The 16754-nt window shown below is 40.4% G+C and overlaps 1 protein-coding gene and 1 long non-coding RNA gene across 2 annotated transcripts in view; one reads left to right on the forward strand and one right to left on the reverse strand.

The window, feature by feature from the left end:
* Positions 1-7787: 7787 nt before the first annotated feature.
* The window catches only part of SIFR (SIFamide receptor), a 57777-nt gene continuing 48810 nt past the window's right edge, over positions 7788-16754 (reverse strand). Inside the window, exon 3 of the mRNA XM_069121579.1 lies at positions 7788-11972. Within this exon, the coding sequence (XP_068977680.1) occupies positions 11189-11972 (784 nt within the window). The 3' untranslated portion in view covers positions 7788-11188. The remainder of the gene's footprint in view (positions 11973-16754) is intronic.
* LOC138183991 (uncharacterized) lies at positions 13644-15677 on the forward strand. The gene is made up of 2 exons (XR_011174213.1): positions 13644-13732; positions 15338-15677. It is a non-coding gene; the product is annotated as an uncharacterized LOC138183991 (long non-coding RNA).

Consider the following 16754-nt stretch of genomic DNA (forward strand, 5'->3'; position numbering starts at 1 on the left):
ATAGTTCCTTGTCAATTTCTATTTTTTCGATTCTTAAGTCACGCGGTAACTAGTACTTGGAGACAATCACTTTGATCTATCTAGATATGCGATATTTTGTGATGGATACGTGTCTTACCTTCGTACGTAAAAGAGAAAAGGGAACAAATGTGCAATTGACGAATATGAAACAAATATGAATCATATATTATGCACATATGCTACAAGGTGAGTGCGTGTGGTTGTTACACCATGGAACGAATATACACCTAGTAGTTTGTTACGTATCGATTACCTTATCGCCAGAAGCAAAAATTACGATATAACGTATAGTCGGTTAGAGGAACAGCGCAGTTGTGTGTATGTATGTAGCTGTCTTCGAATGTCAGAGTCGTGACATGGTGTAGAAAGATGTGTATTTGCCGCGATATTGATATTGCGTTAACACGGTTAAAGCGTCTTCTTGATTGCAAAATGAATATCAATTTTACAGCGACATACTTTAACAGGTATACTATTATTTATTTTATATATCAGTAGGTACATTTTGTAATATGCAAATGCGCTTGAATATGCGCTTTGTTCCGTCCAAAGGAACGAAAAAACACGACGATTTTCGTGGGTATTGTTGCGACGTGTTGGTAAACGCTTGGTCCAGTATTAAAAATGCAACATAATGGAAAGTGCATGACGGAAACTTTTGTCGAATGAAATTGAACAAACACACGGACAAGAAAGGAAAATGGATGAGAAGGACGAAGAGGTTGTCGCTACATTGCGTAGAATACCAGGATGCGATGCTTGCACAATAATAATACCGATGTAATGGAATGGATTCGTTGCTACATAATGACGATTTTATACGAATGGAAACAGCGAATAAAGGTCAGTGTTCGATCACTCGCGGAGAGACGCGATCGCGAGGAAACACGTCAACGGGAGTCGTGAATTCCCGTTACGATTAGATAATCGACGCCACGAAATGATCGATCCCCTATTTCGGTTAGGATAATAGAGGTGGTTTAATTGAGTAGTTACACTGATTCAACAGGTATAACTTTATGTTTATTTCAACAACTTTGTAGAGAAATGATTACACTGATGCGAATGTATAAGTTAAGTAAGTAGTTGACTCGACCCTCCTAGTGTCGTAGGAGAAATCGTTGACTTGACTTTCTTAATGTCGTAGGAGAAGTGTGTTAAAGTGACGATGCTGTATCGGAGGAAAGCTAGTCGTGGGTGTGTCTAACGCAAGGGATCATCGGATTTGTTGATGACAATTTTGGTTAGGAAGGTGAGGCCTTAGCCGTCCTCGATAGAAAATTGCTGGTGGGAAGCATCATACGTGAGAAAAAACTAACTTTCCCGTGTCAAACTGTAGTCGATAATACTCTTTAGAAGGCGATTTAGAAAAGGGATATTTGTTTGGTCTGAAGGACCTTAGCTAGTAAATTATTGAGATTTATGATAGGTCCTTGAGACTATTGAGGGTAGGCAGTGAGGACGAGCGGACATCTGGTTACCGTCTTGCCCGCGATGTGTGGCCTGGTCTAGGTAGAGTGTCGCCCGACGTAACAGTCAGCACGAAGATGTACCTTCTCACGCGGAGGTGCTCTGGCGTGCGAGAAAGAGATTCGATGGTTCCAAGTACAAGAAGAATACAACTCTATAGAGTTACTCGGGTTGAAAAATTATGTGGCCTAGCAACGAATATGATAGAGACGATAGATATGATCAATATGGTCATAAACGTTTATGAAAATTAATGTGAATCTTTGTTCGAACAATCGCAATTTTATAGCAGTTTCACAGAAGAAAAGCGATCGTTCTATTATCTGAAAATTCCAGACTTTGTCTCGTTATTAGTTCGAATAAGGCAGGCTTTGCTGTATCGTGCAATGGAATTTTCATAGGTATCGCGACACAAAGAACAAGACAAGTTTACAGTGGAAGTATTTTATTACATATCCTTTTATCATTTTCATTGAGAAAATACGTATACTTATTCGCAACTCGTTATATTTAATCTTTATGAGGGGCGGGGGGAGGGGCGTGACTCACTGTCGCGATCGCCTCTATTTTCAATTGTCCAATTGTACAACCAGAGATCGAGAGATAGTTAGAAATAGGGGAAGCAAACGAAAGTTTTATTGCTACTTCCACCGTTGAATACGTTATTTAGAGGGTGGATGAAACGTTCTAGAGGCCAATCGACACTGAATCGTCGTCCCGCGGCAATGTCCGGACGCTATACCGAAACGTACAACAAACGAAGACTCAGCCCGCGCAAAATCTTTACGTATCGAGGGCTTTGAATCGTACAGTGTTTTAAATATCGTAATACGGTTACAGCGAATAAAACGGGGACAGAAGGGTAGGAGGGCAGTTAGGAGAAGGGCCAGGGCAACAGGCATCGACATTGGTAACGTTTCTCTGTGTTTCTCTTTTTCTCGTTTCTTTTTCGTTTTTTCTTCTTTTTTTCTGTTTTTGTCTTCTTTTTTTCTGTTTTTGTCTTCTTTTTCTTGTTTTTGTCTTCTTTTTTTACTTGGTACATACACACACATTTCGATACAATATTAAAACACTTATCAATTTCATTTGCAAACATTTCCTTACCTAGTATGTTTCTATTATTTCATCGTTATTCGGATAATGCCGCTTATCCATATAACACGCGTACCCATCAAAGCAACGATAAAACGAAACTGAAAGATTGTTCTCTCGCCTACGTTAGTGGCTTCCTTTATTTTATTTATTTATTTATGTTTTTCTTTTTTCTTCGTGGTGAAGTTTGCGCTCTTAAACCGAAGGATCTACGTTTATCATGGTGCACGGATAAATCGTTCTATCCAACAAGTAAATTCCAGAATCGCCTATCAAAGTCGAAAAGCTGCTCGTCCTTCGACAGACTCGATCCACGTTTCCTCTGAATCGTCGTGTCGCTACGCGCGAAAATTATCGAAGGGCAATTACAGCGATGATAATCTCCTCCTTTTACGGTAACGATAACGATAGCGACAATGATGGCAATAATCATAATAGCGATAATGGTAAAGATTCCGAAGGAGGTGACGCGAGCTTGTAACTGCCATGTGCAGATTCCACCATTCTTCGTCTTTTGCGAACCGATCGAGAGAAGCAGTCCGAAATCAGCTCTTAAACTTAACGTATTAACGATTATTAAGGATTTCTATAATTTTTTCGCTCCTTTTTTATCTCTTTTTTTCGTCATTATCAACGATGTGGCGTGAATCGATCGCTATTTTGCAACAAGTTATCGATTATTTCATCTAAACGTCGTATCTTTCGAGGAAACTTTCTCGCAAGCGATTCTTCGTCTATATTCGCTAGGTGTATTACGCTTCTATTAAATATACACGTATTAAATATACACGAGAGAAGGAAACGATAGAAAAACAAGAGATTCTATTATTCGACTTTGTTAATAAAATTCGGGTGTAACACGGCAGCGCATAATCTACCCAGTAAAAGCTCGATTTTCATCTCCTCTACGTTAACGAGAGGCTGTTTTAAAAAAATAATCGCGCAATTATTAATCGTACATTAAGTGGAATTTCGTTTGATCGTTTCTCGCTAGGATGTTGGCGAGAAAACTATCGGGAGAAGACGTTTCGAATCCGATTCTCGAATTCTGAATATTCGTTCTCGAGACGATCGTTCGCAATTCCAATCTTTTCTTTCTACGTCTATCACGATTCGATAAGTTGTGGTTTTATATTCCACAACTCGTAACGATGCGAACGGAGGGAAAACCGAAAGTATTTTCAGACAAAGGAATACATTGATAAAGTATGTCGCTATTTTTTGTTCTTGCTTGCTTGCTTTCTTTCCATAGAGAAATGTTGGAATTATCGGAATTATTTTACAAGTTGAAGGATTAGAAATATTTCATATCGAGGTGATTGTACAAACAATCGAAAGCTTAGCTTACGCCGGAGCTCGCTGTCCTGTATGTATTCATTGTCGTTCCAAAACTCTTTACAACTTCGACATTTTTTCTTTTTTTGTCTTTTCTTCGATGTAAATTTATAGATAAATATCTTGTTACCTTAGTCTGTGTAAACGTTTCATGTAAATTGATAGTAAATAATGTAATAATAATATCGTAATAATAATATAATACAATACTCCTCTAAAATTCCCGTTTATTTACACACACGTCACGCACTTTTTTTTTTTTTTTGAAAAATCTAATCAAACCCGTGTAGAAAAATATCCGATGAATCGATAGAGACTCGAGATATCTGCGGCCATCGTTCACGTTTGAAAGTTTTCGACATTTCGCGGAAAAGCTCCTACACTTTATGTCGATACATCCTTTGCAAATCTGATCTTGTTACTTTTATATATGTCGTAACTCGATTCTATCAAAGTGTTGGAATTTTTCCGCAAAGTGCGTACATTTGCACGCATTCGAAAATCTAGAAACCTTTCAAAAACCATATGTTTTTGGCCCCAACGCGTTGAAATTCTAAAAGAAAGGCGAAGAAAAGGAAATGTAGGAAAAGAAAAGTTTCTCTAATCATTTTACGCGACCCATAGTCTCGGCGATTATTATTATTATTATTAGAGTCAGAATCAAATCCATCGATATGCAAGTATATTTCCGATTATCGGTTAAACGTGAAAGGCTATGCAGGCTTGGAAAACAATATGATCGATAAATCACCCTTCGATCACGATCGCTTTATATCATTACATTTCGTTATCGTTTCTAGTTTCTAGTTACTCGCCCAATTTACTCGCCAAGAACAGCATCGCGTAGTCGTGATAAATGAAAGTTTCACCCGGGCTCTCTCGCACGGTAATTCATCGTTAATATCGGTGAATCGATATCGGTGATTAAAATTTTATTTATTTTATCGCCAGTTATCGATCTATCCGCGGTTTCTCGATCACCGTCGATCCGCCATGCAAACCAAGCAACTAATCGTAAGACACGAAATGTACAGTCAGCCCTGGGATCAAGCGATTCGTCGAAAGTTATGGCGCAACAGAAAAACTTTCATTCGATAATTCTATCCGTTTTACGCGTGTATTCGCCCACCGTGAACGATAGCATAGGAACGGATTTGGAGGTTACTTTTGAGAGTCGATTCAGCCTCGTTTGCAAACGAAATCGTCGGGTACGTTGTCGTACCAGCGAGATACGGGCTTGACGATCAAACTGGCTAGGCAACACCTCCAACAGTCCAAGTACATCGACTTAGTCGTTACGAACGCTATAGCGTTTTTCTCGTGGTGCTACGAGTTTCGTAGTTCCACGCGATTCTTACTTCGTAAGTAGTAGACGAGAAGAATTCTAGAATAGGCGGTCGAGCTTTGAGATCATAGGTTGCGTTTACGACAGCAATTACGAAAATGATTCTCTTTCGTTCTCTTGGCTCTTCGAGGCGTCGTATCTATCGCGACAGATTTTTTCCTCGAGACGAGGTCTTTGTGGAAAATCAAAGTCTGAATTTACATGTAGTCGAAGAGTTCCATGTTTTATAGCGTTTTCATTGACACCACTTTACAAACGAACGAACGTTTCTATCTTGTTATTAGCTCGCGTGCATCATCGACCAAGTATCTTCTACGTCACGTTCGTTCTTCCGCGCATTCTTTCAGTTATAATGTCTGCGAACCGTGTAGCGTTAATTAGACGAGAAGAGCCTATCGTAGAATATATGCATAAATGTACCAACCAAGGTAGTGTAGAAAGTTTGAAAACAGCATGATTCTTAAAGTATGTCCAAGTATAAGATGTTGAAACAATTCTGATCGTTTTATCCATAGATAAATCAATTGCAAATATAGGGATGTAGATGTGATATGATATAAAAGAGGTACATGCGATTTCAAAAAATTGATTGCGATATATGAAAACTTATTGCACAGATCAGGTTACGTTTTCTTTCAATAAAATCATAGGATTATTATACTTTTATCTTAACATGTGTCTACATCGTGTTACGTATCAATCATTTACAACTATATCGATTAATTTAATTACGTCGGTTACTAATTATTTTATACGATATCGTAAAATTAATCTTCAATTTCTTTTGCAGGAATATGTGCTATAGGTGCTACAGTCGTGTCACTTAACATTTTCATGGTATATCGCCACAGATGAGGAGCAATCACGGTCTACGAAAGAATTCCGTTCTCCTTGTAATTACAAACATGGAACGTATTTCTTATCCAGAGGATCGTCGTATGTTCTCAAAGTTCATCGCCTAATTTTGGAAGTATACTGTATATCTGTACGAAAATAAATATCGTGCAATTTCTGAAATTGCACGTTCCGTATAGAAGATAGGACCCGTTTTAGAAACCGCGACGCGTTAATTATTTTCGAGGGATTGCCCAACCAGTCGAGCGTCATGCAGATTTCTCGATACGTACAGTCAATTGATCGCATTCTCCTCTGTTTTCGCTCCTCCGCGTTTTAAGGACGTAGCCGTTTATGATCGTCGTTATTATAAAAAATAGTATCAATAGTTGTGTACGTAAAATACGAAAACACTTGGAAATACCAACAACAATGTACAGCGTACTATCCGAGACGAACCCGAACACGTTCGAATATAGTATTTATAAGTACTAACAGTGTCATTTACGCGTGACGTTCCAAATATATCAAAATAGTTGGAATAACATTTATTAATAAAATCTGAATCTTTCGAGTAAGTTCGAAACACCGTGAACGCATGGGCGGTGCTCGAAATACAGCGGTTAATATATATGTACAATCGAAACGAACATATACACGATCGAGAGCGTTTATCGACAATTAATCGAATAATAATGGATCCGACGATAGAGATACAGAGAGAGAAAGAGATAGAGAGATAGGGAGAGAGAGAGAGAGAGAGAGAGAGAGAGAGAGAGAGAGAGAGAGACAGACAGACAGAGACTCCTTTTCTAGAACAGCAAGAAGTCTGTCTTTCTTTGACTGTGCGTACACGAAACGTATCTCACAAGACGGTAAAACGGTGAACAAGCTCGTTCGCTCTCCGATGAGGATATTTCTCGATGAGACGAGTAAGAATTTTCTCTCTCCGATTAGAGAGCAACGAATAAGAACGAAGGTAACGGCGGTGTATATAGTAACAATATAGCAATGATATACGTTACTTATGTATGTACAATAATATTACACGATAAGTTACATTATGTACATAAAGACAGCAGCAGATAGACGTTTAGTTTTCACGTGTACGATAAATGTATACATGTATATGTATATATACACATATGCGTACATCGTGTACATAAATGCTATTTATATAAATATCATGTTCTTACGATATATGTAGATTGTTAACTTACAAGATGCTTAGAGCCGCGCTTACGTAAGTATACAGTCGCTTCTCAATTATTTATAGTTACTTCCTCTACTCGTATGTCCTTTTCTTATTTTTATATTTCTTTCTCGTTCATTTTTACAATTACTTTTTTCTTAGCTTTTGCCACTTATCCTTCGCGCGTTTATCTCTAACGGTTTCTCTGTTTTATATTTGTTACTTTTTAAGAAACGTCACGCAAGACTCGGTCGGCGTCGCTTCGGTTACGAGCCTACGATAGATATGAATAAAGTATTCCTCGTTTACAGCCGTCTGTACAATTATATTTCGCATACGTTTTCGTTACATCTAGATCCTGTCATCGCCACGTATAAAAACCTTACGAAAATAGTTGCTCTATCATAAAACCCCGCAGCTCTTCGTTTTAACACGTTACCATCTTACATCGGTATTACAAAGGATCGAGGTATAATGCTCGTCGGTAGCGTTAAAGCGCGCGTGAAATCCCATGCTGCCTTTCTTCCATTTCCTTTGTCCTTTTCTTTCGTCGATCGTCGCGATTTCCATCTCGATGTTATCGCGCGTATCGGATTCTTCGCTGGAGGAAAACGATCCACAGCTGATCGACGAAGATATCCTCTGACATGGAGGAAAGGGTGTGCGCTACGTGAATGCCCGATAAGAGTCTCGTACAAGAACAACGAATCGCTGCAACTCGTTAAAGGGGAACAAACGTTTGCGGAACATGGATATTAATAGTCCCAATTCTTTATCGATGGAGTATACACGAAATAATCAAATTACGAATTTCGTGTTTAAACATCGAAAATGAATAATTTTGTATGTGGTGGAAATTGAGACAATCGCAAGTTCAGTTTATCGTAGACTGTCACGCGAATTGCAATGAAATGCGCGACTTTTTTCAATAATAAATTTAACAAAAATTATGTACAGAAAGTAGTTGAAATAACGTGGAATTTGAATAGATAACGGGAAAATTACAATTTCATAACTTTAAACTAAGCAACTATAAGACGAATTATACGTGTTTCAACAAGTTGTTCCTCGCTGACGAGTTAGAGCGACACGAAGCTAGAAAACAAACAGGCGAAAACCACGAAGCGATGCTGTTTTTTCCAGGCTAAACTTTGTCAGTATGTTCTATGAGCACAAAGAAGAAAATGAATATTGTACGAATGTAGGGTTGTTCGAAGCCTCGTATAGCAAAATGTTATAACAAAACAGAAAGAAAAGGGAACGACACTTTGCTCTTTTGAGGAAAGATATATCGAAGGTATTAATCGCAAGAATCAATGATTTACCGAGTAGCAATAAAATCGAAATGAACTCCATCATCAAACACAGTATCGAAATAAATCCAACTTTTTTACAGCTTGTATCAGTCAGTCGTGTATCGACAGGAACGATGAACATTTTCAAACGAAGTATTAAAATCTAGCGATACTTCTGTTACCCTTTCCTTTATATTCTATATTTTCATTACAACTTTTTAACAAAGCTCCGAACGTAGATACGTATACACGTACATACGTGTGTACGTTCAGCAGCTTTCTTCTTTTCCTACTTATACAATATAACGACAAAGTTTGACAGGAAACAACTACAACGCCCTGTATAATATCTCCACGTTACGGTTGGAGAGATCGAGCTCTAAAATAATACGAACACATGCTCATGGAAGATCATCCAAATCGATCGATCCTCTTTTCACCAATTTTAGTCGCGATATATCGTGATACAATCAAGCGTCATGATTGAAATTTAACAAAAAATGTCACTATGGTGTTAAACTATTTGCCACGAGTACTTACGTAGCTTGATATCTGAACTAACTCGCGGCAGGAGCTGCCCTCCTGGGGCGTAAAAGGTCGTTATTGTCGCCAGTGATCGCGTTAATCCGTCGCACGCGTAATCGGTCGATATTAATTCGAGACAAAACTGTAAAGTCGGGCGCTTCCGCCTTTCTCTAGGTCGGCGTTGACACACAGAGGAACGAGTAGGTGCGACTGGGTTTGGGAGTGGAATAAGCGACGAGTTGAATTGGATCACAGGAGACGGAAGGAGGCAAACAACTTGACAATGTGGCAAAGACGAAAGCGTTGTTCATCGTTTGATCGTTCCATCGTTTCGATCGATGTAACGTTAGAACCATCGTGTGCACTCTCTTTGCTGTCTGGTCGGTGTGTCGATACGCGTTAACCGGTTCTTTTAAATATTTTTCACTTCCACCACGGTGATACGCGCGGCACGTGTATTTATCGGTGTACGTATGGCACCGTAAGAAGTCCCCAAAAAATAAAAAGAAAGAAAATATCAACTAGATCGTCTAACGTTCCGATAAGAAAATATATATATGTATATATATATTTATATATATATGTATATACGTGTATATGTATCATATTTGTTGGAGTCGACCGTGCTACGAATAATAAGTACAAGTAATGTATATACGTAGTAATCTGCTGTTCTCGCATGCGGAGGTAGTGTTTAATAAAAATTCTCGAATACTCTCTCCCTATCTTTCTCTCTGTCTCTCTCTTTCACTTTTACATTCTGTTCCTGCCTTTCTTCTAGCTTACTTTCTCTTTCGTTTTCCCTTCTTATCTCTATCTCGATAACTCACGTATATGCTATACCAATAATGTGTAAGGTAACGTTAGGTGTTATGCAATTAGTGTCACTTAAATCGCAGCATGCAATGCACGGATAAATTTCTGTATTACGTTATCCTAAGGACCTATGAGTAAATCGTCGAGACGAGTCAACGGTGCGCGCAGTTTCTTAGTTTGCTAGCGACCTTCTTCGTTCAGACGACAAGTACAATTACGAATGGACCACCAGTTCCAGAAGCATCGTTATAGCAAACGGTCTGTGTCGCGCTGCCAGCCGTTCTCTCGGAATTATTAATTGTATTCACACGCTAATTACGCTGGCGAGTATCGCGAGCAACTTACACCGTGTCTTGTGGCGGTGTACAATGACGCATTGAACTCACGTACCTTTTACGGTAGAACCGCGTTTATTGGAACGAAATTTTAATCAGCGACTAGTTGAGTCAACTAAACTCTTATTGCCCGAACTTTTACTATTTGAACCAGAAACCGTAGATAGCGAGGCGGATCGACGTACAGTTTCCATCTTGTTAAACCGTTTGTCTTTCTTGTCTCTCGAAAGGTTCAGACAAATGGAGTTGCTAATTCTGTCCTATCCCTCTACTCGTTGCCGTCACATTTTTCGCTTGTTTCGCTCGAAGCAGACAACCCGGTCCCTTTGTTCGTGAATACCTTAAAAATTTAGAAAGGTGCTCGTAAAAAAGAAGAAAGCTTCCGAAGTATACGAGCACCTCAACGCGATCTACGTCCTCGTTCGTCGAATTTTTTTACTCAGTTTCTTCGTCGCAAGGTAAGTCCGAAAGAATGTCTCGCATCCAGTCTGGATACCTCGAGGCATAGAAGGGATCCGTAACAACGACGCGTGGAGATCTATTTGTAAAACCAGCGTGGTTACACGATCACGCTTGTTTTCAATGAAATTACGATGTACGTTGCGCGAGACGATAGAAAACGACAGATTCGAGAAACCGTCGTTTCCGCGTCGACAATAGGGAACTGGAACGCGTCGCGTTACATACGATCGCGATCAAAATCAAAAGATGTGTACAAAAACGAAGGAGCAGAAGAAATGAGCAGACGATCGGTTTCGCGGGTTAGCAACGTGCTTCCATGGTTGGGACTCCGTAATCGGCGACTTCCGATCCGAGTGACAATCGTGACGATCACGCGTGACCCAGAATCTCGGACCGGCTCACTGTTAAGCCCGTTCCGGGCAGCCAGCCTCGGAATACATCGAATCCCTACGAAGTGTTTACTAATTTAGACGCCGGTGTGGTTGAATATGTACGAAACGTTGCTTTCCTGGTGCACCGGCGGTCCATGGAAGGTTCGCCTGGTCGATGAGTTGTTATTGTTGTTGTTCACGTAGTACGAAGATTTCCTCATGCTCGTCGACGAAGACATCATGGCCACCGTTTCGTAATACCTGATCTTGCCACAGCAGCGTCCGCTCTTGAGGATCGCGATGAAACCACGACGGTATTTCTTGTTGAAAAAAGCATACAGGATGGGATTGATGCAGGAGTTACTGGCGCCAAGCCATTGAGCGATTGGCGTGGCGATAGGCAGGATCTCGTCCTCTCTTTCGGCAACGTCTCCGCCAAGCTTGATCACCGTGAAGATCACGTAGAGCGGCAGCCACGACAGCACGAACAGAATCACTACGACGACCAGCATCTTCACCACCTTTACTTTCGATTTCTGCTGTATCCTCTCCATCTGAGCGTCCTTCGTGTCAGAGGGGATATGCCTTCGCCATACTTTTATCCAGATCAAGATATAGCAAAGAGAGATCAAAATCGTGGGAAGAACGTAGCATAATGTTAGATTGCCGATGAGGAAGAAGAGGGTGCCGTCTTCGGGGTGCGGCCACACTTCCAGGCAGAGCCTCAGGTCTGGATCGTCGTCGTAAATCGACACCAGATCGAAGAAAAGTAACCATGGAGATGTGGTGGTGAGGGCGATGAACCAGATCACGACTATCATCATGCGAGCTCGCCTCTTTGTTATTTGGCATTTCAGGGGCCACCAGATCGCCAGGAACCTGCAGGCAGACAGATCGATGTTAGCAATTGTCCGAAATTTTTTCTGTACTCGTGTATATTTTAGGATGTCGAGAATTTATGGTTGACGATAACTCGGTTTCTGTAAATTTTCGTTAAAAATTTTGTTAATTCGAAACGTGAAACGATAATCGATACGTTTCGAGTTGTACGAGAGGACGTGCTTCGAGTTAATTTGACAATTACGTATTTTATAAATTGTAGAAACCAACATATTTTCTACGTTTCAGTTGATGGAGTTGACGTGATATATCGCGAGCGACTTTCAAACTTGGTCGATCAAAACTTTAGACATTTTACAATGCGCTAGATCGGAGAAACGGTCACCTCCTCTAACACCGAATCGAGCATATTTTCCAAATCCCTGGAACAAGTTCGATAAACGAGATTTTTCAACTAAAGAGACCCATTGCACTCACAAAGAAAGTGCCAAAACGAGCTGCTAGCGACCGAGGCCAACCTATGATGGTCGCGAGATCGCGTAACGACGTTCTAATACGAGCGAACGTTGTCATTGTTTATCGATGACGAAGGAATCGAGATTTTACAACGCTGGGATACGAGGCTACACCTACGCAGACACAGAGTCGTGCTGCGGAAAACATAACCGTTCATTTTTTATGCCTCCGTTATGGAAATCTCGATATATTCTATCGGCGATTTCGAAAGACAGTCGGTTCCGTTACGCTTGGACGGGCACACGGCTGCTGCGTAAGAATGGATATGTATAGCAATGCGCCTTTTATGCGACGTAATGGCAATTCAACATTCCTGTATCGCGGTCTATGAAACGAGTCTTGCCTAGATAAGGTGTCGTTTCTTAAGAATTTGTTAAGTAATCACGTTCGAAGTCTCTAGATCCGATAGAGAATATCATCCTAGAAATTTCATCGTTGTAGCAAGCAACTTCTTTCTCGAGATGTCTCGTACACAGTAGCTCGTTACGACCTTTCGATTATTTTTCTTTTTCTATCGCTCGAAGTCGGCAAACTCCAGCCCAGTTTCCCTCGAATATACGGTAAACGGTGTCTTATCACAGCAAAGGAAGCAGTTGAACGATCAAAGAGGGTCGAAAAGACGTCTCTTCCTCGCCTTCGTTAATTGACCGGTACGTGCTCATCCTTACACGCTCCTGTCCAACTCGAATCCGTTCCAACAAGGACCTAGGAACGCCCATTAGCGAATATGGCCTGACGTCGCTTCGCGACAAACTCCGACACGAACGATTTCGATTTTCTCGGTATCGGATTTTAATGGGAGAGCTTCGCTCGGCGAACAGTCGCGTCCTTCGATTAAACGAACACAACCGTTCGTCGTTGTCCACGTTGAAGAGTCCTTCTATAAATCAACGTCCAGCTGATACCGATCTACCTGTCCGCGTTCTCATCTGCATTGTTACTTCCGAGTGGCGCGCGTCTCTCCCGTTGCATATTTATAACGCAAAAGTGCTAACCTTCGTGCCTCCGACGCCAGCCTCCGTGTATTCCGCGGAGGGGAAGGCGAACGGGGGTTAGGAAGGACGAAAAAATCGCTCGATTCGCGGATACGGATTATCGGGAATGACGAAGGCTGCAGAGGCCATTGGGAGCGCACGAGTGGGAGTGAACAACGAAGACGACACAGCTTTCGGCGCGTGTATATAAAGAGTTCGATTTCCGTAGAGCTAACAGCAGTATCGACCCGCGTCCTTTTTGTGTTTGCCTACGGAAAAGCCGATAAAACGTTTAACATGTTCAAGCTGGCAAGTATATCCATTATATGTATACCCTATATGCGCTTACTTACTACATGTACAGGGTAGGTGAGTATCTGTTACGACAAACGATACCGATTTTAAACGGTTTGTGTTAAGTAATATACGAAATCGATGAATTTGATAGAATATGTCGTAAATTCTTACAAATTCGTTTCTCATTTCGGTCAGATCATTACGTTGAAAGTGGGTAAATCAGTTATTTTACAGAATAATACCCGTACTCGTTATTATTTTTGGATAACGACATTTGTTTCATTTTGTAATAGCTTGAGCGAGATACTTTACCTTTTATTTTTCATAAAAAATTTTTAATTGCATCTAGCGTCGATTTGGACGACTGCACCGGATCCCTGGTACTTTTATAAAAATACCAATTAATTTCGTTCGTTACAACACGAGTACACCAGCACGAGTAGCATTTTTACACTAACTTTCGATACACGTTACATAATCAAGCGTAACATCAATAAATTGTCAAACTTTTGTAGATAGACGATTTGAAATTGTTTCTAATACGATAAATGGCAAAATAGGCCAATCCCGATTAATATTGCCAATAAATTTATATGTTTTCAAATTTATCGTTAATTTGAATAACTTTGATTCGATGTGGTATAAGAGATTTTGTATTAAAACTATTTATTATTCGAATGATCGAGTAAAGTATCGAGATAAGCGATGACGAAGAAGATACGAGGAAGCAAGTGAAAGTAGATCGTTTACGGTCAGACACTGTCTCAACCGATGTACTTTATTACCGGCGACAAATATTTATATCTATCACTTGTAATCTCATTTCTCTACAATTATGATAACAAATTTAATCTCAATATAGATGTTAATAATATTATCTATTTTTGGTTTAAATACTTGAGTTATATTTAAAACCGTATTTCGTTGCGGTATACTTGACAAACTAATCAAATATCGCTGTCCTACCTAGCTTTTGTTAACGAGATCGATAATTCTATATTTTTCTCGATATGGACAGTTTTATTTACTTACTCAACTGTGCTTCACACTTTCGTCGCATGGTGAACATTAAGGATGCAAATAACGGTCGGTTTAACGAGACTACTCCTACAAATCTTCTACTAATTTGACAGTTATTAATGGAATAATCGATACATACGTATCAGCGATGAAAACGGTAAGCTTTAAACGAGCTACGAACCATGCGAAAGAAATACTGTGTTGTCTGTATAAACTATCGATTACTATGTGTTTACAAAGCTATAAAGTGGCGCATATATACGAACATCGATTTATACATAGAATAATGGATGTTTTTATAAAGCCTCTGTGATACTTTTGTCAAATAAATTGGCTACTAAACGAAAACACATAATTTATCGTTATTTAATTTCGTAACATGTATCGTTCCGTTTAAATTTATGAGGTATAAATAAATACTTTTGCCGCTTTCTAAATTTAGCTGTATCTGTTTCGGTCCAATGTTCGGTCCAACGACGAGAAGCGAATACTTTAAAAATAACAATTTACTAATAATATATTGGAAATGTAAATATTCGTATGTTGCTAATAATAACTCCGAAAGGATACAAAATAACATGTTTTTCTTATCGACAGATTGTTTTGCTGGCCATGACTATCTTGGCGGTATCCGCTGCACCAGCTCCAGTGCCACCAGTAATAGCACCCCCGCTGGTCTACTGGCATCCTTACGCGAAGGTGTTACCTCTACATACCGCGACTCTGCCTCTATCCTACGCTCATGGCTACAAATGGTACCACCCAGGATCCGTGTATCTCTACCGATGACGAAGCCAAGCCAATTTCTTCACCTGTGCAATAATCTTTACGACTAAGGATTATACACCACAAAGGCGACAATTGAGCGACGAATAACTTCTTACCGATTTGAGATGTTTAAAATAAAAGTTTAAAGTAAAACACGCGGTAGCCGCAACGACTGCAGTAGAATCCAAAGCCATTTCCCTTTTCCGGTTAATTTCACCGTCAAACTCGTTCGTCGTCTTTTATATCGACTGTAAAATCTGCGGGATGGTTGGCAAGCGCTGCTCCACTCGAGTTCCAGCGTATCGCGAACGATGGAAACGAGAAGAGGCCGCCGATACGAGATTCGACAGCGTTGTTTGCAAGGAGAAGCATGGAAAATCTAAAGGGACTAAAGGGGAGAGATTGTTCGGGATAGTCGTAAAACGGAGGAAGGATCGTCGAAGGCCAGATTCATGGGAAAGCAGGGTGGAGGCGCGTACGTCGTTTACGGGGATGCGTCGTTTATATGGCCATCTGCGTGTAACGGCGCGACGGTGCGGGGTTCGTTTTCCCGCGTCTGCGACTGCAGCGCGAACGCAAAGTATCTTTGCGTGTGTCTTGTTTTATTGTCGGATAAGATATATATTCTGGAAGCAGGGTGAACGCTCGAGATCGTTGGTACTTTGCTCGAAACTTTACTCCGATGGAGTTGATTCGTCTCGACAAGCTTCTTTTGGTACGTGAAATCGGAGAAGGAACATGTTGGAGCGATTGAGGAACGAGACGAAACACGGTGGAAACTAGAACGAAACACACGAATCCCATTGTTTGTTTTTTTAAATAAAATTTTATTAAAATTCCATATGACCAAAGGGAAAGGGTCCTGGATGATGGTGCAATGATAGAGATGCGAATGTCCGAATTGCGTTGATGATCTCAGGGCGGCAAATGGTCGCCGAAAGGAAAGAGACCAGCCGATTCTGACGCGATTCTTGATCTTTGGATCGCGTCGCGGATCGTGTTACCGATCGTGTCCCGAAAATAGCTGGACATCGTCTCGATGATCAGGAGATGACCAGGAATGAAACAATTGATTTACTAGTTTTCCCGATTGTGGCTGTTCTTCTCGCTCCATCCTCGAGCTATGATCTATCTTTCCCTTCGTGCTTTTTTCCTTCAATTTCGTTGCTTCGTTTTTTTTTTTGCCTGGTTTGGAGGTGGGGACGATTTACGAGGGATTAGAAAGGTGTGTGTATGTGTGTGTATG

The sequence above is a fragment of the Bombus flavifrons genome, chromosome 10 (assembly GCF_040668555.2).
Source record: "Bombus flavifrons isolate JBK064 chromosome 10, iyBomFlav1_principal, whole genome shotgun sequence".
Classification (NCBI taxonomy): domain Eukaryota; kingdom Metazoa; phylum Arthropoda; class Insecta; order Hymenoptera; family Apidae; genus Bombus; species Bombus flavifrons.